The 25,813-nt window shown below is 41.1% G+C and overlaps 1 protein-coding gene across 2 annotated transcripts in view; it reads left to right on the top strand.

Moving 5' to 3' along the window:
- KLHL5 (kelch like family member 5) overlaps positions 1 to 25,813 on the top strand; it is a 1,925,884-nt gene that overhangs the window by 1,717,215 nt on the left and 182,856 nt on the right. For both annotated transcript variants that reach the window (XM_044062938.1, XM_044062939.1), the window contains exon 8: positions 22,808 to 22,970. In XM_044062938.1, the coding sequence (XP_043918873.1) occupies positions 22,808 to 22,970 (163 nt within the window). The remainder of the gene's footprint in view (positions 1 to 22,807; positions 22,971 to 25,813) is intronic.

The following is a 25,813-nucleotide window of genomic DNA, read 5'->3' as shown; positions in this document are numbered from 1 at the left end:
ATTTCCACTCTTTCTGTATACCTTGCTTAGGCCCAGACCACGACGTCTCGGCCTGCCGTTTTTGTGCTAGATTCAACAAGCGCACTATTAACCATCGGGCGGAGTTCTCCCTTCACTTCTTTGGTAAAAAATTCAATTATATTATGTCGTCTGATACTCCGACTCCTGTTTTAAGCAAAAAAACGCAAAGATAAGGACCGACATATGAGGTCCGCGCCACCTACTGAAACCACGCCAAGGCCGATTACCAGTTCTCCGGTACTCAGCAAGGTGCCTACGCAGCCCCTGAGTACCGATGACAATGCATTACCGGTGTCCTCAGTACCCGAGGTCGCAGGCTCCTCGGCCTCCATTCCTCTTTCTCTATTAACGCCTTCACTAAATCTAAAGCAACCATGAAAACCAAAAAACAGGTTCCTCAGACCCCCTCTCAAGGCACCATGCCTAAAAAACAGATGCTTAAAATGGCTGAGGATTTGATTACTCTTATCAGGGGTTCTCAACCCCCCTCTGACAAAAGGCCCAGATTAGAGGAAGACTACCCTTCCTCAGATCAAGCTTCTATTACCTCAGAACTATCTGAGGACCTGGATTATGCCTATTCTCCATTCGAAGACTGTGATGCAGAGGAGTCTATTCCCTCTGTCTCCTCCCCTGAGGACTTCTTTTTTGGGGAAACCCTGCATACATTGAGGGAACACTTTCACTGGGAAGGCCAAGATTATTCAGATTCCAAGAAAAGGCTCAGGGAATTTCTTCTGCTCCCCCAGCATAGGCCTCTTGCTATCCCTCCTGTTTTAGATATATTGGATGATGTGTACACAGAAGCCAGCCTTAATCCAGATTCTTTGCCTCCAGCTCCTGTTAAACCAGACAGGTATTACCGGGTTTCTGATTCTCACCAGTTCCTATATAAAAGCCATACTGCTGACCCAGAAACAATTTCACAGGGTCCCAAGGGAATTAAGGCCTCTATTGCTAAAAACCCATTACCTTCAGAGAGAGATTCCAGATCTTTACAAAGGTGGGGGAAAAAGGTGTACACCTCGGCCACTTTAACCATGAGGGCATTAAACTGTCAGTTTCATATGTTTAAGTATCAACAGTTTTTGATATCTCCGCTGAAAAGCAAGGTGACACAACCAGAACAACCAGATTTAAAAGAGTTGCAGGATTAGTTGCATGGTGCAGAGCAAGTGGGTAAACATACCTTGCAGTGTGGTTTTGATGCTTTAGAGGCCTCATGTAGAGCTGCTGTTACGGGGTCTGTTATATGTAGGCATGCTTGGCTCAAAGAGCAAACCTTACCAGATCATGTCAAAGCTAAACTATTAGATGCACCTCTTCAAAAGGATGTATTGTTTGATGTTAAAGCTGAGGAGGTGCTAAAGAAAATGGAGGAAAAAGTGAAATCAATGCAAACAGTGAAAGATTTCCTGCAGGTACAGCCTCCACATTTCAGCAGAAACTGGCCTTCAAAAAATTGGTCCTTTCCAGCCACGGACAGACCTCAAGGGGGCAGATACAGGTGTCCAAGGGTTAGAGGGCAACCTCAAGGATCTTTCAGAGCCAGGCAGTGGCAAGCACCAACCCCAACAGGTGGAGAAGATAGATCACAGTCTTTTAGAAAACAGACACAATGACTTCCCCCTACACCTGCCAAGCAAAGCTTTAATGGCAGCACCATTGGGCGGAAAACTGACATTATTCTCAAAAAATTGGCATATTGTTACAAAAGACAAATGGATTCTGGACATTATAGACAGAGGTTACAGGTTCCACTTTGACACCCTTCCAAAAATGAGAGGCATGCCAAACCTACCACAAAATCAAAGGGCAGAGGCACAAAAACAAATTTCAGCTCTCATTGACATGAAAGCAATTCAAGAGGTACCTGCAAAAGAACAAGGTCAAGGGTTTTATTCCAGACTATTCCTGGTACCAAGGAAAGACAAAGATTTGAGACCTATCTTAGACCTATCCATCCTAAACACATATCTACAGGTGCCAAAATTCAAGATGCTCACATTACAGCAGCTTCTTCCCATGCTGGGCAAGGAGTCTTGGCTGCTAACATTGGACCTCAAGGAGGCATACCTGCATGTCCCTATCAGACAAGATTGCAGAAGATACCTCAGATTTCTTGCAGGTTCAACCCATTACCAATTCTCTGCATTGCCCTTTGGCTTTTCTACTGCGCCCAGAGTGTTTACAAAATGCCTGGCATCAGTAATCGCCTTCTGCAGACTACAAGGGATACAAATCTACCCATATCTGGACGACTGCCTGATCCAAGCGGACAGCAAGGACATACTACTGCAGCACCTGGCGTTTGTAATAAAACTGTTGAACTTCCTGGGATACACAGTCAACAAAAAGAAATCAAAACTAATACCCTCTCAACAAATAATTTTCCTGGGTGCCAGCTTGGATACAACCACCCAGATGGCCTACCTCACGCCAGACAAGCAAGGGCAACTGTCTCAATACTTCAGAACACCAGGCTAACTGCAAGGAAAGTCCTGTAGGCTCTGGGATTCATGGCATCTTGCATCCTACTAATCCCATGTGCAAAGCTACATATGAGGAAACTTCAATGGTACCTAAAAAACTTATGGTCTCAACACAGCCACAGCTTGGAAGCGATTATACCACTCATTCCATGCCTTCAAAAGGAATTTATGTGGTGGGCTCAAGCTTGCCAAAGAAACACAGGTCTTCTTTTCTGTGTACCTCAAGCAACTCATATCATCACAACAGATGCCTCAGACTACGCCTGGGGAGCACACATGACAGATCAGTGCATTCAGGGAAAATGGACCCGAAAAGAGAAGCACCTTCACATCAACCAAAAGGAAATGCTAGCCGTACAAAAGACTATTATGACCTTCAGAGACCTACTGCATCCAGGCCAGCTATTAATAAGGACAGACAACACCACAGTGATATGGTACATAAACAAACAGGGGGGAACTCATTCATATACCCCCTGTGCAGGCAAGCCATGACCCTATGGAACACAGCACTAGAATTGCAAATTCAACTACAGGCACAATTCCTGCCAGGGAAGGAAAACACACTGGCAGACAACCTAAGCAGAAATATGACAGAACCACACGAATGGAAGTTGCATCCTCTAGTTTTCTCAAAGATAACTCAGGCATGGGGACAGCCAGACATAGATCTCTTTGCTACCCACAGAAATTGCCAGTTGAAAAAATGTTGTTCAAGGACATATCATCCACAGGCCTGGAAAGTGGACGCACTTTCCTTCAATTGGGCAACATTGACAGTCTATGCCTACCCACCTCTTCCTCTGCTGCCCAAAGTTGTATTAAAAGCCAGAGCAGAGAGACCAAAAATGATTCTCACTGCGCCAGACTGGCCAAGACAACACTGGTATACGCTCCTGAAGAGCCTGACACATTCCCCACCATGGATCCTACCTCTAGTTCCTCTTCTGTTGTCCCAGCACAACTACAAAACCCTTCACAGCCATCTCAAAACTCTAAATCTAGCTGCATGGAGAATTGCTTGATTTTCCAACAATTTCTCCTCTCCAAGGAGGTGCAGGATGTTATCTTGGAGGCCAGAAGACCCTCTACTAGAAAGGCCTACTCCGCCAAATGGAAACGATTTTTTGCCTGGAATCAAGAAAAGGGACAGAATCCTTGGGTAATAAATATTCCTCAAATTATACAGTACCCAGCTGAGATGTTAAACAATGGACTTTCCTTCTCCTCCATCAAGATCAATGCAAAACCCCCAAGGAAACCACTAGTCCTTGCTTGGGACCTCAACTTCGTATTGGAAAAGCTGACCCTTCCTCCCTTCGAGCCAGCTTCTTCAACAGAGTTACAGTACTTGTCATGGAAAACAGCCTTTCTTCTGGCTATCACCTCAGCACGCAGGGTTTCGGAGCTACAGGCCCTCATGGCTGTGCAACCATTCATCATTTTCCATCAGGACAGAGTTTCCTTACGAACCAACCCTACCTTTATGCCAAAGGTAGTATCCAGTGTAGCTTTGAATCAGACTATCCACTTACCTACCTTTTACCCAAATCCACAAAACAAAGGGGAAAGACTACTACATTTCTTGGACATTCACAGACAACTTCGTTACTATTTGGACAGGACAAAGCCATTCAGGAAAACTGAGCAACTCTTTGTGTCCTATGCTACAGGTGCTCAAGGAAAGGCTATTTCCAAACAGACAATTTCGAAATGGATAGGCCACTGCATATGCTTTTGTTACTCATTTCATGGAAAAACCGTGCCTGCATGCATCAGATCCCACTCCACCAGAGCCACAGCTACCTCTGCAGCCTTCCTCAGGGGGGTCCCTACCAAGGACATTTTGGAAGCAGCCACCTGGAGTTCAGTGCACACTTTCTCCAAGCACTATCACCTCCCATTATACTCAAAATCTAGAGTGGGCTTTGCCACAGCAGTCCTGCAGGGCATCCTAGCCCCTCCTAGTTCCACTTAGTGCCTACCACCCTTACTTAGCTTTGGGATTCTACCCATCTATTATGACTGCAGCTGTATGCACGATGAACATAGTACAGTTTTGTACCTACCATAAATGTAGATGTTCGAGTGCTTATACAGCTGCAGTCCAGGTATCCCTCCCTCCATCCCCTCTTAGGACAGGCCTTATGACTAACACTATTCATATAACCTTTTGGGGTATTCTTTTATGGTGTATTTGCTTGCATCTACTGTTTTTTTGATTTATCAACATTGCATCTTTGCATAACATTATGTTTGCCTTCCTTCTGGGGGCACCTGACATCTGGGGCAAGAAAAACTGAAGAAAATGGCGTCTGTTGCCTCTTTTTTACTCCTGCCACGCTGACGTCAGGGAAGAAGCGACGATAACCGACGCCGGACCTAGACTTTGGAATTCGGCCGACCGAGAACCCGCCTGACGTCAGGATAACCCATCTGTTATGACTGCAGCTGTATAAGCACTCGAACATCTACATTTATGGTAGGTACAAAACTGTACTTTCATATCCATAGAATACATAACAATCTTATATTTTGCTTGCAAATATGTAACATTTTTATCAGGGCTGGATCATAGAATACCTTGTAGGTCAGGAGCAAGTCCCCTCTCAATAAATGGTATCACACAGAGTAAAAGGATAGGACCTTTAGTCAGTCCACATAAGACTTGTCCCTTATGCTTTATATTTTTTTAGTGAGAAACCCCTGAGGCTACTCTATTTGGTGTAAGTGCCTGGTTAGGTACATGCAGAAGGGAGCATTGTACTCAATTAAGGGTCTGCTGAGAGTCACGTATAATAGTACTATGGCTTCCTTTGATTTTGATGCCATGCCTTTACTTATAAGTTGAGCCACACAGAAAGATGTCCTCACTATCATAGCAAAGTTTCAGTTTTGTCCCTCACCACGGGTCTACTTTTAGAGGTGTGCAATAATTTTTTTTAATTTTCAAGGATATCTGATTTACCAAAAGGTATGATTGCACATTTTTTTAGCATTTAGTCTCAGACCTTGGTTTTGGCACAAGTCATTTGTAGGCCTGTTTGTAGGATGTCACCCTCATTTGGGGATTCAGTGATTGCTGTCAGCTTGCAGTCGTTGGCAAACTTGGGGATCCAGAGCCCCCCCCCCCACATTGGCTTTCACTTGAGAGAAGCATATACCAAATAGGAGGGGTCCCAACACTGAGCCCTAACACCACCAGTAACACATTTCTTATTGGAAGTGGATTGACCTCTCCAGACTTATCCAGACAACATGGGTCCTGTCAGTTAGCCAGATGACTATCCATCTGATGATAGTAGGGGTTTATGCCTAACTCAGTAAGTTTATCAATGATCCCTGAGTGGGGGATTGCGTCACAATCTTTGGCCAGGTCTAGATAAACAGAGTATACCATTTAACCTCATCCATGGCTCTGTTGACTTTCTTGAAGAAGTCTACTAGATTGAGCAGGCAGGACCTCCATTTGACAAAGCCAAATTGGGTCTGTTCCAGTTTTGGAGAGTTCCTAAGTCATTATTGATCAGGTCTGTAGTAATTCTCTCCATGGCCTTGCAGATAATACTGATAAAGCTTATGAGTCTTTAGTTCCCTGGGTCAGTTGTTGGGCCCCCCCTTGTGCAGAGGGATAACTGTTGCAGTCCTCAATTCTTCTGGGACAAAGCCCATCTGGAAGCTGTATTTAAAGAGGGTTTCTAGTGGCTGTGATAGATTCTGTTTTAAGCTATGTAAGAAGTATCCTGGAATAATGTTGTAGATCAAGGGAGGATGTGTTTTTGGCTTTAACAAGCACAGTAAGTACCTATTCCGTCATAATGACCAGTAGGCAGATGGTTGTGGGTATTTCTTTGGGTGTGATAAGAAGTGATGGGGGTGAGAAGTTGGAAATGAACTTGTTGGCCAGCAGGTTTGCTATAGTTTCAGGCTGGGTGAAAGTGTTGCCATTAATGATTAACCTTGCTCATTGTTGAGTGTTTCCCTTGAGGTTACGAACATAATTTAAAAAAGCCTAATGGTTATCTTTCACCTGGGAGGGTAACTTTGCCACATAACCAGCTCACTAATTTGATGGTTTAGACTAGTGAGTGTCTTTTTCTTCTGTTTTGTCAGTTCCTTCTTCGTTTTGTAGATTTTTTTTTTCCTTTTGTTGAATAGCCTATTTATGCTAAGGATCCACCAGGGTGGTCCATTTGTTGCCACTAATCATAGGTTTGACTTGGACAAGTTCTGCCTCCTCTATGCACAGCTGTGAATGTGCTTGCACAGTGCTTTTGTGTACAGCTCAAAGTAGGCCTCTATGTCATCTAAGTTCGTAGAGTTTGAAGTTTATCAAGCTGTCGCTTAGTTTGAGGTAATTGGTCTTAGCAAAGTTCTTAACAGTGTTGGAGTTTGATGGGAGTTCTAGGTTAGTTTTAATAGTAAAGATCAATTTATGGTCAGATCTTACCAGGGAGGAGTTAATGCACAGGAGGCAGCAGCATCCCCTCATGTTCGTCAGTACTAGTTTTAGGATGCTTGTACCTCTAGTTGGGGAGCTTACTAAGTTGTTCTAGTGTTTTTGCATTGATGAAGTCCAAAATCCTGTGAGCAAGTGAATTATGGGTCATATAAGTTTGCCATTTTTTGGAGGGGTAGCTGAAGTCACCCAGAAGTATGGTGTAGGGCTGAATGTTAAGAAATTCCAGTAGGTTTAGGTAGGCGGTGTGGTCTTCCAGACTCATGTTAGGGATCTGTAGCTAGCAAGAATATGATAGGGGGGTCACAACTGTGGTTAGTTGGTTATGGAGCAGCTCAAGTGAGTCATGTTGTTGGACCAGTCTAGCAGTATATTTATCCTTTATGAACACTAAGACACCTCCTCCCTTAGTTTTATCCTGAGCTGAGAGGATCGAAATGTATGAAAGGCATTACAGCCTTTAATAGCTGGTGGGGGGGGGGGGTTTCCATGGCTCTGAACCATGTTTCCATGACTGAACATATGTCTGTGTTCTCCAGGGTGTTGAGTGCTTCCAAGGAGTGCAGTTTTTTTTAACTTAAATTCCTGGCATTGAGCAGCAGTGCCTTTAGGTAGTTTTGAGTGATTTGTGTTATATTGGAGGGTTTAAGAACTCGGCATGACCTAAAAAAAAGCATTATAGAGAGACATAAAGTTTTGCCATTATCTGGAAGCCAAGTGGTGACAAGTGCAAACCATCTCTGACAAAGTATTGTGGTTTGTCGATCATGTCTTCTCAGACTGACAGATATTGGATCCCTTTGTTGTGACGCCAATGATTTTCTGCTAATACTGTTGTATCATCATTGGTGAAGGCAGAGTGCTACTCAAGGCTAGATTCCTACTCACCTGGGACACATATTCAGAGAGCTAAATCATGCCTGGCTTCATATAGTCCAGTGAGCTACATCTTAGGTAGTTTACACCCACATGGACTATGACTGTGTGAAGTTAGTACTTGTGCTTTAAAGCCATAAGTGCATGCATGATCTGATGGATCCTGGGTCCAGATAGACAGCACACTGTGATTTTCTCCTTGTTTAACCTGGTAAGGGGGACATCAGTGTGTCTTATAATGAAATCCCTAATAACTAGAATGTATGGCTGTGTGGTGTGTTACCTTATTAGCTTGGAAGTGGGGCTGCTATGATTTTCAGAGTTAAGTGCTGTGTGAAGTGCTTGCTGTCTTTTTTTTGGGTATTTGCAGGACCACTGAGCAATATTTTTAGGAGGTTTTGGAGGTTTGAGTGGTTTACAGTTGAATATCTCTGCATATGCTGCGGTAGCATTGTCGCCTCACAGTTAGACGTTGCCCGTTCGATTCTCATTTAGAGCGTCTTCTGTGTGGTGACATGCGTGAATGGGCGTTCCTTCGTTGAAGGTTGTGCATTAGGCCCGGCACGCCAGCACGTAAAAATCTACTGCCAATCATTAGCGGGCCGGAGTTCCGCTGTGGCGACCCCTAACCGGGAAAAGCCGAAAGACACAACAACAACCACCTCTGCATATGTCAGTCTATGTGGTTGTTCATTGGTATTGGTAGTGAATGTTTTGGGTATAACGCTGACAACCTGGTTTGCATTTTTCACATGTGTATGTGAGAGCTTTGCCTCCAATGATATTGTGTTTCTACATCTCTCACACACCATGTTTGTGCATTGTAAAATTAAATGGCTGTCAATGAACATGAGGCAGTTATTACACTGCCTGAGGATACCTATATCCACCAGGCCAGAAACAGAGATGACAGGGAAGTGCCTATCCATTGTACCAGATCCTTAGCAGATGCAAAACAGTAGGGGAGAGTCGCTTAAAGGACTAAGTGAGAGAATTTAGTAGTAAGCTATTAGATGACCTGCAGTGGTGCTGCCCTCTGTGGAAACTGGCAGCTCTTCCAACAGCTGTTGAGGATTTTAAACTGAAGAGGTTTGCTTTTATACAAGACATGGGTAACCTTGTTTGTGCAATGTGCAAATGTGAGACTTTTATACCAGCAAGATGAAAGACTTTTACAGTTAAGTCCTCAAACCAATCAGACAAACACAAAGTAAGCCTTCCTTCAGCAGTTCTCAGCTCAGATGGGTTGAATCAGCCCTCTGCTCCCACCAGAGTGCAGAAAAACCTTAATGTAAAACACACTGGTTTTGAGCTCAAGTGCAGTAACAAATGCTTTACAACAAAAGGCAGAACTCAGGCAGTATCAGGAATCCTTGGAAATAAGATCACAAACCCTGAGAAATGTTCACAAATGCAGAAGAAAGTGTGCAAACATATGATATCTCCAACTCAGGAGAAATTTGGCACACATAGAACAGCTTTTGCAGTATCAGAGGAGGTAAGGAAATATCAGAATACTGTTGAAGTGACCTAAGAGCAGTGCAGTAACAAACAGATGGCAATTCTTTAACAAGATTGGGTTGATTGTATAAAAGCATGTATAATGTTTATAACTGTAAACATGTTAACATGGTTTGTTTTCTTTTATATAAATGTATGTCTGTGTATGCCTTAAGTGATAATTCAATAAAGGTGTTAAAAAATTAAAAGTAGTAAGTTTTCTTACCAGGTTGTAATGATGTGTTTTGGGGCTGTTACTATGGTACCTTATTTCTTTTTTTAATTTCTCCAAGGCTTTTGGGTTTCTAATACCATGACTGGAATGGACACCATTCCTAAGTCAAAGTACAATTAAAGTTCATGAAATTAGTATTGTTTCAATCTTTGATGTCAGCCAGAAGTGCTCTTCGCAGTACCTGCAATGTGCTCAGTAATGACTCCTGCAATTCGAATGGGGTTACATGTATTGGTAACATATTTAAATATGATTGTAGATTCTTTTTTATAAGACCCATTGTTTCTACAAGACCCATTGTTTCTACTACTGTTGGAAATGTCTGGGTATCTTTCTTCCACATTGCTCTAATTTCTACATGATATATTATGATGTTGTGCATCTCTGTATGCAAGATACTGTAGTCACCAGGTGTGGTGATTTCAGTGACCAATGCTACTTTTGTCTTCTTTTCATGGACCACTATATCCAGTTTTCTAGCTTCTGTCTTTTGAACTGTAGGTAATATGTGATCCCATGTGATGTAGACTTCATCACTTTCTATGATGCTTTGTGGCTCATGCTTCCAGTGTTTTTCAGCCACTTCAGTACCATAATATATGCACAATCCCCAGTACAACAGTCTTGCCATATTATTATGCCATTCAGTATACAGTCCTTTTCCATTAGTATGTCACAACCAGCAATGAGGTGTGCAACTGTTTTGAGGTGTGCAACTGTTTCCAATTTTGTTTTTACAAAACCTACATTTGTTTGTTTCTCCCACATGTTCAATGGACTTTGTAAACCAATGTGTACATAGCCCACTGTCTTGGGCTGCCAATATTAACCTTTCATCTCTTGGTTTGAATTCGCCTCTCCTTAACCATTCCTGCATTCGTTCCTAATCAACGTGAGGTTCTTCCCGATGTTTTCTGTACTTGCAATTATATTTATGCATTTTCCACATTTCTTGCCTTCTCATTTGGTCTTTCACCTTATAGTCTTTCTTTTGTTTGTTGGCACATTCAGTTGCTACCTGATCTAATTCTGGTTTGATATCCATTCCTACTTGACACCGATATGCTTCCACTAGACTAAGCAGAGAAGTAATTTTAGATTTATTCTCCTCATGTTTCAAAACTTTCGCTATGTTTGGGTCTTGTGAGGTCAGCAGGTATATGTGGAGTCCCACGATTGCAGCTCTGTACATGTAATCAATTTCAAAGAGGCCCATCCCTCCTTCAGAATGGGAAATATATAATCTTGGTCTGCACTGATTTTTATAAATCATTTGTTGAGCATGAAGCATCTTTCTTGGTTTCCTGTCTAATCTGTCCAACACATTTTGGGGGCAGTCTGTCACTCGTGTAAGTTAGGACAGGAACAGCCTTCATTAATTCCTAAATATTTATACATTCCCTCTTGCTCAAGTTCTTTTATTTCACATTCTTGTCCCAAACTGATGTGTTCTTGGTGTTGCAGTTTTCCTGCTTTAAAGGTTGCTTTTGCACATTTGTCAAGACCAAATGGCATTGTTATATCATCTGAAAAAGTTTTTTGACAACTTGCAGTTGTGCTTTCAGTTGCTTATCTAATGAGCCATGCAGTTTTAAATCATCAACAAAGAGAAGATGAGGTATTTACACTTTGCTGTTTTCTAGGAGCCAAATTATAACCATGGCCTAAGCCGTTAAGTAGACAACTTAATGGGTTAAGGGCAAGACAGAATAACAGCTGTGACAGAGAATCACCTTGACATATCCTCATTTGAATTTTTATCCCTGGAATAATAATTTGTCCTTTATCATGGCTTAATTGCAAAGTGGTCTGCCACTCTTTCTTGGTCATTGTAAAGTAGTCAATTAGTGTAGGGTGTAGCTTATACATTTTTAAGCACTCTTTTATCCATGAATCTGGGATACTATCAAATGCTTTTTTTTTTATAGTCAATCCATGCCATACTTAGATTCTTCTTTTTACAGTTCTCCACTATGACTTTAGTTAACAACAAATGATGTTTTGTTCCATATGACTTATTTTTTTTTTTACTGCCCTTTTATTCTACTGCCATAATTAAGTTATCTTCTAAATGGCTATAAATTCTATCAGCATCAATTCCAGTGTATAGTTTATACGTCGTCAGAAGGCAAGTTTTTATTGGTCTATAGTTTTTAGGGTAATTTGCAAGTTCACTCTTAAGTAGGAGCATTGTTTTTCCTGTTGTTAGCCAGGTTAGTGTCTGTTCAAGGTGTGCATATAAATAGTTCTTACTCGTAGCTAAATCTTCGTGCAAAGATGTTAATACTTTTAACCAAAATTTAAGTACTACATCTGGGCCTAGGGTTTTCCAATTACAGGCTTTTCTTAACTTTGTTATAATTTCGCTGGCTGTTACTTTATCCCATTTCATATTCTGTACCTTTAAACTTCTTATTCTTTCTTTTACTTCTATCCATTTAGCATCTTTATTATGTGTCAATAGATCTTCATAAATACTCCAAAATGTATTTATTTCTTCTTCTTCTTCTTGGGGGTCTTTCAATTCCTTTTGTAGGTTCATAGGTTGGTACTAGGCTATCAGCCCTAAGGCTTATACAAGTCTAGCCATAACAATTCCCAGTCATCGAGATTCCTTTTGAAGAGGGCCAAAGAGGCACTCTGCTTGACATGTATGGGCAGTCTGTTCAGAGTCTGGGGAGTCTCTGGGTCAGGAACCTATACCTCCAGCATGTTTTGCTAATTGTGATGACAAGGTTTAGATCCCTGGAGCGTGTGACTCTGAGGGATTGGGATTTCTTTAAGTGTAGCATGTCCAACAGCTCTGGGTTTGACATGGCCTTGTATGTTAAGCAGAGATCGCCTCTGAGAAGACGATATGCAACAGAGTAAGTGCATTTTGAGGTTTAGACGTCCAGCATTGAGTAGCATTACCTTCAGATTTTGTATGCTTGTACCTGTTACGGTGGTGGTTTTGTCCTTTGAAATTTGCCTAAAAAAGGCACTATATGGATGGCAAGAGTCTTACCCAATAACCTGAATCCCAGGGGCGACAGGTGCAGACCATCTCTGGCAAAGCATCATGGTCTGTCAATCATGTTGTCTCAGGAAGACAGATACTGAATCCCCTTTGAATGACACCGGAAGCTTAGCCAATTGTTGAAGTTAATCATTTTGTCCTTATACTGTGGTATCTTTCTGGGTGAAGGCAGGATGCTACTCAGGGCTAGGGTCATACCTGCCTGGGCCACATGGTCCGAGAGCTCATCCATGTCTCTTTTCATGTAGTCCAGGGAGGTACGTCTCAAGTCATTCACTCCAACATGGACAATGACAGAGTCATATTTGTACTTGTTGTGGAGTGACTTGAGTTCATGGTTTATGTGGCAAATCCTGACATCCCACATGCAGCTGACTGTAATTTTCTCCTTGTTCAGCCTGGTGAGTGGGACATCAGTGTGCCTGACTACAGAGTCACCTATGACTAAAGTGTTGGGTATGTTGTCTTGCCTTAGGGACAGTTGTTGGGTGGCACACTGATGTTGTGCGCTGTGTGACACTTTGGTTGTGATTGGTGTTTTGTTTGTGTTTCAGCTTCGGAGGTCCTTGTTGCTTGGGCAGGTTACTGTTAAGGGCCTCCGTATATGAGGGTTTAGTGTTGCTATGTAAGGGTGTTTGTGGTGTGGGTTTAGAAGGGCTGAGTGTTGCTTGAGATGTAGTGCGGATGTTAACCGTCTCCTCTTGACTGTCTAGCACAGTCTTGGGTGGAGAGAGCTTTGCTTCCAGTTTGGCTATGTAAGTGGATCTCTCGCAGGTTGTTATGTTGGGTTGTAGGAGGAGAGGGTTGTCTGGGTATATGAGGCAATTGCTGCATTGCCCCAGTATATATTTACCTTTTTTTTCCAATTCTGTCAAAGTCTTTTGAGTTTCTAATACCATGACGGGAATGGACACCATTCCTAAGTCAAAGTACAATTAAAGTTCATGAAATTAGTATTGTTTCAGTCTTTGATGTCAGCCAGAAGTGCTGTTCGCAGCACCTGCAATGTGCCCAGTAATGACTCCTCCTGCAATTCATATGGGGTTACATGTATTTGTAACATATCTAAATATGATTGTAGATTCTTTTTTTATAAGACCCATTGCTCCTACTACTCTTGGAACTGTCTGGGTATTTTTCTTCTACATTGCTCTTATTTCTGCCTGCAGATCCTGATATTTTATGACTTTGTGTCTCTCTCTATACAAAAGACACTGGGTGTAGCGATTTCAATGATCAGTGCTACTTTTGTCTTCTTCTTTTTTTGTCACCTTTTTATGGCCCACTATATCTGGTACCTTATATTGTAGATTAGCAATTGATTACTTATGCTGTCTGACAGAGTTCTACAGGATGTTATTTTATTTGGAGAGGATGTTAGGATCCATTCAAGGGTTGATTTTCTGGATGTGGCTTTGTTATATCTAGCTGGTGTGCTTATAAACTGAGTGAATTTGTACAGATGTGGATTATTGGTTGGATTTTCAGATTGTGTGGTTTGCTAGTATATATTAACGTCACCCAATGCTATGATTTCATGAGAGATTTTTGAAGAGGCCCAGCAAAGAATATCTTCCAATGTTTTAGCATTGTTACCTGGGGGATGTATGTAGCCAGTATTGCAATTGTCTTGTAATTGTTTAGTTTTAGCATGGTTAGTAGGGTTTCTTACAGAGAGAAAGCTAGCAAGATGTGGGGGGAAATGGAAGATAGCTAGTGTTTTTCTGTAGAAAACAGCAACACCACCATTTTTTTTTTGGTTCTGTCTAATCTGATAATGTTGTAGCCTGGCGGGTCAATTTGTTATTTTTTTTTGTCTCCTTGTAGAACCAAATTGCTGCAGTTACTAAGATGTCTGGATTGTGTAGTGCTATCCATTTGTGCAGTTATTGGAGTTTGTTCTAAATACGTTATAAATTATTGTGTGTGTGTGTGTGTGTGTGTGTGTGTGTGTGTGTGTGTGTGTGTGTGTTTATATATATATATATATATATATATATATATATATATATATATACATACATACACACACTGTGGTAGTGATAAAGAAGCTGATTGAGATTTGCTGTCTGGTGCCTGAATATGTTGAGCTGGGCCTGGTTTTAGGTGTATGTCAGCGCTAAGCTTTTATGGATATGAAAATATGATGGTGTAGACAGAGGCATTTTTGCTTGATTTTAAATTGTGGTTGCATTGGATAATTGCACTTGAACAGTGGAATGTGTGACTGCTGATATGAGCAGGGTGTGATTGGGAGAAGAGGTTCAGAAGTCTTTTGCTTGGAGGGCACACTGTAAGAGTTTTGCAAAACAATACATCAAGTCTCCCAAAAGAATGTGGGAAAATATGTTATGGTCTGATGAAACCATGGTTGAACTTTTGTGGCCACAATTCTAAAAGGTACGTTTGGCGCAAAAACAAAACTTTGCATCACCAAAAGAACTCCATCCCCATGGTGGTGGCAGTATCATGGTTTGGGTTTGCTTTTTTCAGCTGGATCTGGGGCTTTAATCAAGGTGGAGGGAATTATGAACAGTTCCAAGTACTAATCACTTTTGGCCCAAAGCCTTCGGGAGTGTGCTAGATGAAGAGGAATTTCACCTTTCAACACAACAATGACCTCAAGCATACATCCAAATCAACAAAAGAATGGCTTCACCAGAAGAAAATTTTAGTTTTGGAATGCCCTAGCCAGAGCCCAGACCTAAATCCAATAGAAATTCTGTGGGATGACCTGAAGAGGGCTGTGCACAAGAGATGCCCTAGCAATCTGAAAGATTTGGAGCACTTTGGCAAGGAAGAGCAGGCAAATATTGCCAAGTCAAGATGTGCCATGCTGATAGACTCCTACCCAAGAAGACTGAATGCTGTAATTAAATAAAAAGGTGCTTCAACAAATTATTAGTTGAAGGGTGTGCACACGTAACAAAGTATTAGTTTAAGGGTGTGCATGCTTATGCAACCAGAGTATTGTACATTTTTTATTTTTTATATTTTTTTCCCTAACCAATTTGTTTATTTTTCAGTTGAATTGTATAGGTTATAGGTCACAAGGTTGGAAAAGTTTTAAAATTATTTATTGTGGTCTCATTTTTTATATCACAAAAATCTGGCATTTTAACAGTGTTATGCTTAAAAAGGTCTACTATGGCTTTAAACCAGAATAAACAGTTTTATTTTAAGTGGTATTTGTCATTTCTGCAGTCTGCTGTTGACAAATTTGTATGCCTTGACATTATTTATTTATTTTATTTTATTTATTCCAGTTTGATGACCGGGGAGGTCCACTGGGAGCCCATTTTCAGTGGAGGCCCGGGGAGAAAAGCTCCACAATACATAGTTTAGTTACATGAATAATTACAGAGAAACTTTGCATTACAAACAACAGGTAGCATCCAAAAAGAAAAGAAAACAAACAATTACAATTACAATTTTGTTTAGGTAAGAAAGACAGGCATACAGCCTGGTGGCTAGATTTTACAGTTTAGCTATTTATATAATCTACATAAGTTAGATAGGTGAGAAGGTTAGCCAGGCGTAAAAGAGGAGGAGAGCTTGAGAGGTATGGGGTGAAGAGTACAGTTGCATTTTCTGTTTAAATAAAGGTAGGAATGAAGAAGAGTTTTAAAGTTTTCAAGGTTGTCACAGGTCCTCAGAGAGGAGGGAAGAGCATTCCATTTTTTAGCTAAGGAGAAGGATAGCTTACCAGCTGGGCGCTTGGGTATTTGGACAGTGATTAGGTTTTGGTGGGTAGATCTAAGGGTTCTATGGGGGGTATATGGTTGTAGGATATTGGATAGTGTCGGGCACTTAGTAGGTTGGAACAGTAATCTTTGGGCGGTGGTGATTTGGAGAAAGTCCATTTGGCTGGGGAGTTCAAGCCAATTTAATGAGTGAAGGGAGATGCAGTGATTAGAGGAGAATTTGGCTTTGATAGCAAATCTGGAGATTTTTATTATAACATACTTCCATTTTGGAGGAGAGTGTGGAGGATAAATTACTAAGCAGAGGGGCGCCATACAGTAGAGAGGGAAGGCGATAGGTTGTGGCGAGTTTGTCTGGTAGCAGGACAGAGGAAGTAGTTGTTTCTATAAAGTAGGCTGAGTTTTATGTGGGTTTTCTTTATGTTTAGCTGGACGTGGGGCAATTGGTAAGAGCAGTCCAGATGGTGTCTAATTATAGGGATTTCATTGATGAATGTGATTTCATGTGTCAGATGTTCATGGATAGGGGATACCCCAAGTATATGATCAATAATGTTAGAAGGGAGGTGATAGATAAACGTGTAATTGGCCATTTTAAGCCCATTCTGAACAACTTGGGTGAAAATGTTTTGAGCATGGTGGACCCACCTACCGATGTGGACATAACCAATTTGGGTGACCGTGAAGTTACTGTTGATTCAGTTAATTTGAGCATGTCTAGGAGAACGGGAAGGAGGAATGATGTATCTTGTCCGTTTGTGACTACGTTTTCCAATGATAGCTACACTATACAAGCTATAGTTAATAAGAATTGGGCTATTTTGAATAGTGATTCAGGGTTGGGACCCTTTTTTGGGGCACACCCTAAATTAGTATTTAGACGAGGTAGGAATATTAAAAATTTATTGGAACAAGTTAAGGACTGTAAAGTACAGGGTAAAATGGTAGCTTGTGGTGCATGTAGTCAGTGTAGGAATATATTGGTAACATCCAAGGTTAACATAGTTAACAGGGTTATTTCCATTAAGGGTAAGTTTAATTGTCACACGCAAGGTGTGGTGTATGCTGCCCTGTGTTCACAGTGTCCTGGTTTTTATGTCTGGGAAAACCCAACATAAATTGAATCAGCACATTTACGAGCATCTTTATGATGTTCGTAAGAGTGATGAGAAAAATGCTTTATTTAGACATATCGAAATGTTCCCTGACCATGCATTTAAATTTGTGGTGTTGCAGCAGGTCAGGAGGGGGGAGCGTGGTGGGCCTTGGAAGCTATGGTTGGAAGACGAGGAAACTTGGTGGCAGGTCTTTCTTAATGCCCATGTCCCCCCTGGGTTGAATGACACTATTTCCATCAGTAGTAAATTAAAGCTCAGGGTACTAGATAGATGAAATGTTTTTTTCATTAATTGCATTATTTTTATGTTGGTAGGTGAATAACGTGTGCATTTAATATTATGTATGTTTACTAACTAGTATATTTATGTAATTTATATATGTTATATTTTCTTGATTAAGTATATAGGTTTATTATCAATTAGATTGATTGTATTTGATTAATTAATTGAAGGGGATGGGTGTATTATAAAAGCTGAACTGTTATATCATTGAATTGTCTGATGAAGTTTGGTCTATGTGCCTTACGAAAGTGCTGACATCTGTATTTATTACTGAGTGTTTTATTTATTCAGTAAAACTTTTGCTCTTTTACTTCAGCGAGTGGTTCTTATTTTTTACTGTTCGGTGTGTTTTTTGGTTTTTTTCAATATTAGCATTAGGTATGGCTTTGTGAAAGTCATTAATAAAGATATTGAATAGTACTGGGCCAAGTATCGAACCTTGGGGTACTCCAATGGGGATAGGAAGGAAGGTGGAGGTGCCCTGACCCCATTTTACAGCCTGGGACCTGTCTGAAAGATAGCTGGAGAACCAGGAAAGTGTTTTATGGGAGAGATTGAGATTAGTCAGATGAGTAGTAGGTGGGTGTAGGAGATGGTATCGAAAGCTTTAGATAAGTCCAGTAGAACTGAGGATACTATTTTACCAGAGTCACGGGCTGAATTGACAGTATGTAAGAAGGAGAGAAGGGTGGAGTTGGTACTGTGTCCTGGGCAGAAGCCATGTTGGGTAGGAGAGAGTAGCTGGTGTTTAGTAAGGAATGGCAAGAGCTGAAGGTGGATGCATTTTTCAAGAATTTTGATATTGGGGAGAGGATGGCTATGGGGTGGAAATTGGAGACGTTGCAGTTTTTGCCACCCTTGTGAAGTGGAAGAATATATGCGGCGTGCCATAGTTTGGGAACATAGGATTCAAGTAGGGATCTATTGAGCAGGATGCTGATAGGAAGCGCAATACCATCGGAGGCTATTTTTAAGAAGGAGAAAGGAATGTTGTTGGAGGCATTGGAGCAAGGTTTTAGTTTAGAGAGTAGTTTCTTTATTAGATAGGTGGAGATGGGTTTGAGTTCGTAAGTAGGGGGGAGAAGAGGGAGAGGAAAATTGGGTGTGGAGGGGGTGGAGGGTTATTGCTGGGAAAGGTCTTGGTTAGCTCAGCAATAGAAGAGGTGAAGAAGCTATTGAATACTGAGGCAATTTCAAGGTCAGATTTGCTGGTGTTGGGGCAGGGGTTGTTTTTAGTACCTGGCCTAAGGAGGGAATTAATTGAGTTCCAAAATTGTTTGGGGTTTTTTTGCATAATTTACTTGGATTTTGATGTAGTAAGATATTTTTTTATCTTTGATAACTTGTTTTTTGGCTAGGTTTGTCAGCTGTTTATATTTATTAGATATTAATTATACAAAAAATCATAAGAAAATATACTTGTTTAACTTTTTAGTATTTTTTCTTTCTCATTTCAAGACTTGATTTATTGTTCTAAGACAGGTGCCCATTTTTTGAACAGGTAGAAAGCTTTACATATCCCTTTCTCATTCCCAAGATTTCCATTGTACATATTTCCAAATGACTGTTGTCTTTCTTTCTCCAGGTTTACTCATTACTCTATCTGCATCTGCATAGGAGAGGAGTATGAACCCTGGATGCATGATGCTTATTTCATGTGTACACAAAGAAACCCCAAAATAAATTCTTATTTTTCACAGTAGGGTTTTGGGGTTCGCAATTTAGTTTCTAGAACATTTGTCAAATAGATCATACTAGTGTTTGTGTGTTTTAGAACCCAGGATGTTTTCATTTACCCCAGCTTGAATACTTACACAGGTCAGCTTCATTCATTATTTATGTTCTGGTATCAGTTGGCATAATGGTTAAGGTCTTCGCCTCCCATCCACAAGGTGCAAGGTACAAACCTGACCTCTGGCCAATGTCTGTTTGGAGTTTGCATGTTCCCCCTGTGTCTCTATGGCGTTCATCCCACCTCTGAAAAACATGCTAAGGGTTTCCATCTCAAACTCACCCAAAAAAGGAGCTGTGAGCAGGAGTACAGACTCCACATGTCTAGAACAACCATTTTGGGCATTTACTGTGGTGCACAGTATCCTCAAGGTAAGAGAACAGGACCACAGGTGCACCAACGGCAGGGTTAGCCACTTAGCTGTGTAAAGTATGGCTGTAGGTGATTCAGTCATATTGAGTAATGTCGTCAAATGGGCATGGGTATTTGCTGGTGATAAGTGGGTTGAGGGTCTGGCCTACTTTGACCTACATCAGGGACCCATACTAATGGTGGGAGGAATGTATGTGCCCCCCATAAAGCCCAGCAGCCTTGGGTCAATAAGTTACTGGCCAGCCAGTGTCCAGTTGCCCAGCTTGGTTTACCTGGGATAGCTCTGTTGAGTGAAAGCTGGATGTAAAACCAATCAACCTGCCAAAAATGAACCAAGAATTACTACACTCAATGTACAATGTAGAGTCATTGACAGGATGAGGCTTGGAAGTGGATGACATGATGGCAAGGAGGACATCCTGTGTACCAGGAGATAAGATGGAAAGGCAGTGTAGCAAAGACACTTGGCTTGGGATCCAGAGTCTACTACTCAGGAGGAGAACAGGCTAGAAATGGTATGGGAATTGTGGTGCGAGAGAGGGTTCAGAAGGCAGTGATGGATATAATTAGAATTAGTGACAGACTCATGACAATCGGACTCCAGCCTAATGATAAGACAGTATTCCTAATCTCAGCCAGTGCCCCACAGCAGGGTTGTGATGGTGAGGAAAAGAGTGCATTTAGACTGCAGTTGCAAGACCTACTAGATAAGGCAGGACAACATGAATTTGTGTTGATAATGGGTGACTTGAATGCAGATATCAGGACAAACAGAACAGGGTATGAGGACTGCTTGAGTTCAGTGGGTGGGGCAACAGAAATAAAGAAGGAGCGGCCATTTTAGACTTCTGTCTGTCAAATGGCTTGATAGTAGCCAACGCATGGCTCAGAAAGAGAGACAGTCACAAGCTCACATACAAGAGTGGTCATCATGCAACTCAAGTAAATTTCCTTCTAGTAAAGAAAGGGCACTGAGGTACAATCAGTGATTGCATAGTAATCCCCAGTGAAACTGTCAGCCCACAGCATTAACCACTGATTGCCACAATCAGCTGCAAGCAATGGACAAAGAAGGATGCAAGATCAGCAGAGACCAAGCTGAAGACCTTGACGTTTACTGGAGAGAAAGCACTACAGTTCATGGAATTACTGGGGGCTCTAGCACCTCAAGAAGAAGAGGAAGTAGAAGGAGTTGAAGAAGAATGGCAGTGCCTCAAAGCAGCATGTGTGAGGACTACAGACCAGATATGTGGCTGAGCAAGGTGTGGAAACAAGATACGTATGTAAAGCTGGTGGTGAAATGCAGAAATCCAGGAAGTCATCAAAAGAAAAAAGGAGTACAGAGGTAGAAAAGACAGACTAGGCTAGAAATGAATAGTGGTTGGCTAACAAAGAGGCTAAGAAAAGAGTTGCAGTAGCAAACACCAAGGCATCAGAGGCACTCTACCAGCTTCAGGAAAGTGAGTCAGTAGATGGCACAAAGAAACTATATCCAGTTGCAAGACAAAAACAGAAAGGTAAAGAAGATAGTCAGACATCCTTCATAAGGGATGCCAGCAACAACCTGCTCACTAGTCCACAGAACATAAGAGGGAGATGGAAGGAGTACTTCAGCAGCTTCTAAATGAAGAAAACCCCACAGAAGCTGTACTGCCCCAGATACAGCCTATGATGACAGAAAATGAGGAGGAGCCCACCATAGCACTAAAGAAAATTAATTCAGGGAAAGCAGCAGGCTCAGATGAGGTCGCAGCAGATATGATAAAGATGCTGGGTGAAATAGGGGTGAAATGGCTCCTGAGGGTACTCATAGCAGTGTGGAGAGGAAGGTGTATCCCAAATGACTGAAGAATAAGCATACTAATGCCAGTGTGTACAAGAACAAAAAGGACAACCGCAACTGTGTGCAGTACAGAGGTATCAAACCCCTGCCCCATTGCATGAATGTTTTGGATAGGGTGATTGATAAATGGATATGCAGAGTAGTACAGATTAGAGGGGGGATGAGCAGTTCGGATTCAGATCAGGATGCAGCCCAACTGACCCAATGTTTGCAGTGAGAACGGGTACTTGAGAAGAAGCTAGACATGAGTAAAGAGTCCAACTTGGCATTCCTAGACTTGGAGAAAGCATATAACAAGGTCCCTAAAAAGCTGATTTGGGCAGTCATGAAGTGGTTCATAGTCCTAGAAACATTGGTAGAATTAGTGCAAGCTATGTACAAGGACCCAGTGAGTCAAGTGCGAATAGTGTTTGGCCTCACTGAAGGGTTTCCACTGGGAATGGGTGTGCATCAGGGTTCATCTCCAAGCCCACTGCTGTTTATATTGGTGATGCTGTGGCATTACAGGCAGACTCTGAGCTAGAACTTCATCAAAGGGTAGGGGAATGGAATATAAAACTGAAGGCAAGTGGGATGAAAGGGTTGTAATGGCAACAAAAGAGGGAAATCAGAAGAAGATGAGAATTGAGATGGAAGGGAAATAGTTGAACAGATTAATAGCTTTAAGTATCTGGGAGGGGTGGTTGGGGAGAAGTGAAGTCTGAATGAGGAGGTAGGTCCACTGAATATGCAGTCCCTTTTCAGGGGTGACCCTGGCACAATGTCTGATTAAGTAACTTCCTCAAGATCACACAGTAGGCAGAGGAGGGCTGAGGGGAATCAAACCCTGTACCACAGGAACTACAGCTCACAACCTTAACCCTTTGCACCAACTCCCAACTGAAATGAGAGAAAAAAATAGGGATAACCTACATTTGTAGGTGCTTTTGCATTATGTATCATTGATACATAGGTTTTACGTAAAACCTGTATTCCAGCTTATGAAAATGTAAGCTTAAATTTCACCAATTTGTCACTGTCACCTTCTTTCTGATTTGGATCACTGACTTAGTGAAATTTAATGTAAGTAAATTATTCCAATGTATTGAAGCTGAAAAAGCTTTTCATGTTTTAACCAGCCCAGCTAATGTTTATATTGTGTACCTGTTCTTTAGGGGTGGCTGTACTAGAAGGACCCATGTATGCTGTAGGAGGCCATGATGGTTGGAGTTATCTGAACACAGTAGAGAGATGGGATCCTCAAGCAAGACAGTGGAATTTTGTTGCCAGCATGTCAACACCACGCAGCACTGTTGGTGTAGCAGTGCTCAATGGGAAGTAAGTGTCAGTCTAAAAGCACAATTTAAGTGGCTTGTAAAGTGGAGATAAACAGTTAATGTAAGTAAGGTAAGTATTTGTTAGATCTGTGAATTGTTCAGCATAAAGTCTTCAGCCCTAAAGAGGTAACATAAGGGCACTAGCATGTGGTTTGCATGTAATCTGATGTAGAATTAGCAACACTGAGAAAAACTAAGAACAATTTTAAATGTTGGGCACCTTTGCAGTAATTGCAAATGTGAGTTAATTACTTGTGTTGATATTGTGTTGGGATATGAATAAAGGAATGTTTTATTTATATTGTGTTCTTCTAGCCTGAGGGCATTGTTGTTATAGTAAATACATATTATATATTATAACAGTAAAGTGAAAACAATGTTGTTCATAACAAATCAAATGCAGCATTGTTTTTAAATGTGAAGTCAGAAATGAGTGTTCACTAAATGCATGAGAAAGCCCTTCAGTTAGACATTAAAAGAGGAAGTAGAGGTGCAGTTATACTTTAAAAGAGGAAGTAGAGGTGCATTTATACATTAAAAGAGGAAGTAGTTGTGCAGTTTTACCTTAAAAGAGGAAGTAGAGGTGCATTTCTACCATAAAAGAGGAAGTAGGAGTGCATTTGTACCGTAAAAGAGGAAGGAGAGGTGCACTGCCAAATCAGCTGAGGTCTGGTTAATAGCTAAAGTAAGCTTTGTAACCTTCAAACAATTATTCAGAGTTGCCAAAAGATCCCAAACTCTTAATACTGGGCACAATTTCACAAATGTAATCAGCTTTGAGAGTCAGAGAATCCTAATGGCAGTTTGTCCAAAAAGAGCTCTTCTTCCTGAGATGAAGGCATTAAGTTGTTTTCAGCAAACCACATTTGGCATTCTTCAAGGCAACTCTTACAATACTCACTACAACCACCAAGGTTGGGCTATGGGAGACAGAGCAGTGGATGTCATCTGAATAGTGCTAGTACCTTAACCCATAATTCTCAAGGAGATACCAAGAGGTAACATACATGGAAAAATAATTGGAAATGAGATTCTGACATGAGGGACCTCACATTCAAGATCGCATTTATCAGCAGTAGCAATTCCAGATGTTATTCTAGGTTGTCTTCTTGATAGGAAAGGATTTGATCCAGTTGATGCATTTTGTAATTGTCCAGAGAGAGAATGAGTTCAGCCCTTCAGCCCTTACATTATGATCCACCAAATCAAATGCAGCTGAGAGATCAGTAAGCACCTGTATGGTTGATACCTTTTATTATCTTGCTCTGAGGATATCATCTACCATTTTGTGAGACCCATTCTGTTACAGTGACACATATAAAATCCAAACTGAAATTTATCAAAATACATTGTGGCATGAAAAAATGGCTTTTAACCTCTCTAAGTCTGCATTTTCAGCTGCCTTACCTAAAAATGGAAGGACTGAAACAAATCAGTACTTCACCCACTTATGTCCCCTGAGTGTTTGCTTCTTCAATAAAAGACTTCCTTGAGATTATGTAAAAAAGATAGCGAAATGCATTTGAAAGCTGCGCATTATGCCACACTGAAATGTCAGATATAGAGAAACCCATCTTTGTAGATGTAGAATTGCTTCCCCAGAACCTGTGTCAAAGTAGCAAGGTTAGCCCCCTAGTGCCTGGTATGTTTAATGTGAAGCTGTCCCAAGGAAGGTTGGACTAAAAACAGACAACTACAAGAGAAGATGCAGAGGGTGAGGTCACCTAAGAGATGGCTGTGTTGCTGGTGAAACTAGAACACAAGCTTATTAAAATCAGGGTTGCAGTGGTTGGTTAGGACACAGAAAAGCTAATCTGGCCTATTTACAGCTTACAAAATCATTGACAAGACTTTTCTACCCTGTTATGCAAGGTCTTGGACTGGTAAAAGTTAATATTTTCCAGCAGTGCAAATCTGTTATCCTTCTCACATCTCATACTTTACCTCCCTTCCAGTCTGACGTCATTCCTGTTGATCTGATGTAATCAAAGATCGGACCATCTTGGGCAAGACCTTAGAGGTGAATAAGTTCAAGGATTAGCAAACAGCAACAGCATGCTAGACAGTATGTTATTACAAACTAAAACCAATGTGCTTGCATAGTAAATTGCTTATGGGATGGCAGCCCAGTCCAGTTCAGAATATAGGTCAAGTGCTCTCATAGAATTAAAGTATATGTAGAGAAAGGTCCACAAAGCCCTTTATTGGCCAGCCCAAGGTTAAAACTCACTAGGTGGTGGTCAGACCAGGCAGCAAGATTCATCACTGGGGTTTCTACACCTAATATGCATTGGAATGTAAAATCCATTGTCTGCCCTTTTTCATGTGCTGAGGTGGATAACACCTAAGGGCTACAAACAGTAAATAAACTTGAAAAATTCAAAATCAAAGAAAGTCAAAGAAAACTTTATTGTCATTCAGAACTACACAAGCAGTGTAGCTGAACAAAATTGTAATGCTTCATTCTCAATGCAGGAAACAGTTGCACATATCGACAGAGAAAATTAATAAAATATCACAATAGAATTTTAATAAGTAGCAATTTGTAAGTAAAGTAGGACAGCAGTGACCCACACCCATCCCAGAACAGGAGTTAAGGAAGACAAGGAACAATATGAAGGTAATATTGTCAAAGTAAAATTGAAACAATAGCAGCATATCTATGACTAGACTGAATCACTGCACAGTTTGTATATTCTACTTTACAGTCCTTCATTGTGTAGGTGAGCTACCTTAGTATTGCACATCCATAAAATAAGACTTTTGATAGGCTAGTTATGTAACAGATGTCATGGTTTGTTTTTCCCAAGAGTTCAACAGTCTAATGGAGAGTGGAAAGAAACT

The sequence above is a fragment of the Protopterus annectens genome, chromosome 2.part1 (genome assembly GCF_019279795.1).
Source record: "Protopterus annectens isolate FY-2018-M chromosome 2.part1, PAN1.0, whole genome shotgun sequence".
Taxonomy (NCBI): domain Eukaryota; kingdom Metazoa; phylum Chordata; order Ceratodontiformes; family Protopteridae; genus Protopterus; species Protopterus annectens.
The sequence above is the reverse complement of the archived record's forward strand: the minus strand, read 5'-3'. Positions and strand labels throughout refer to the sequence as shown.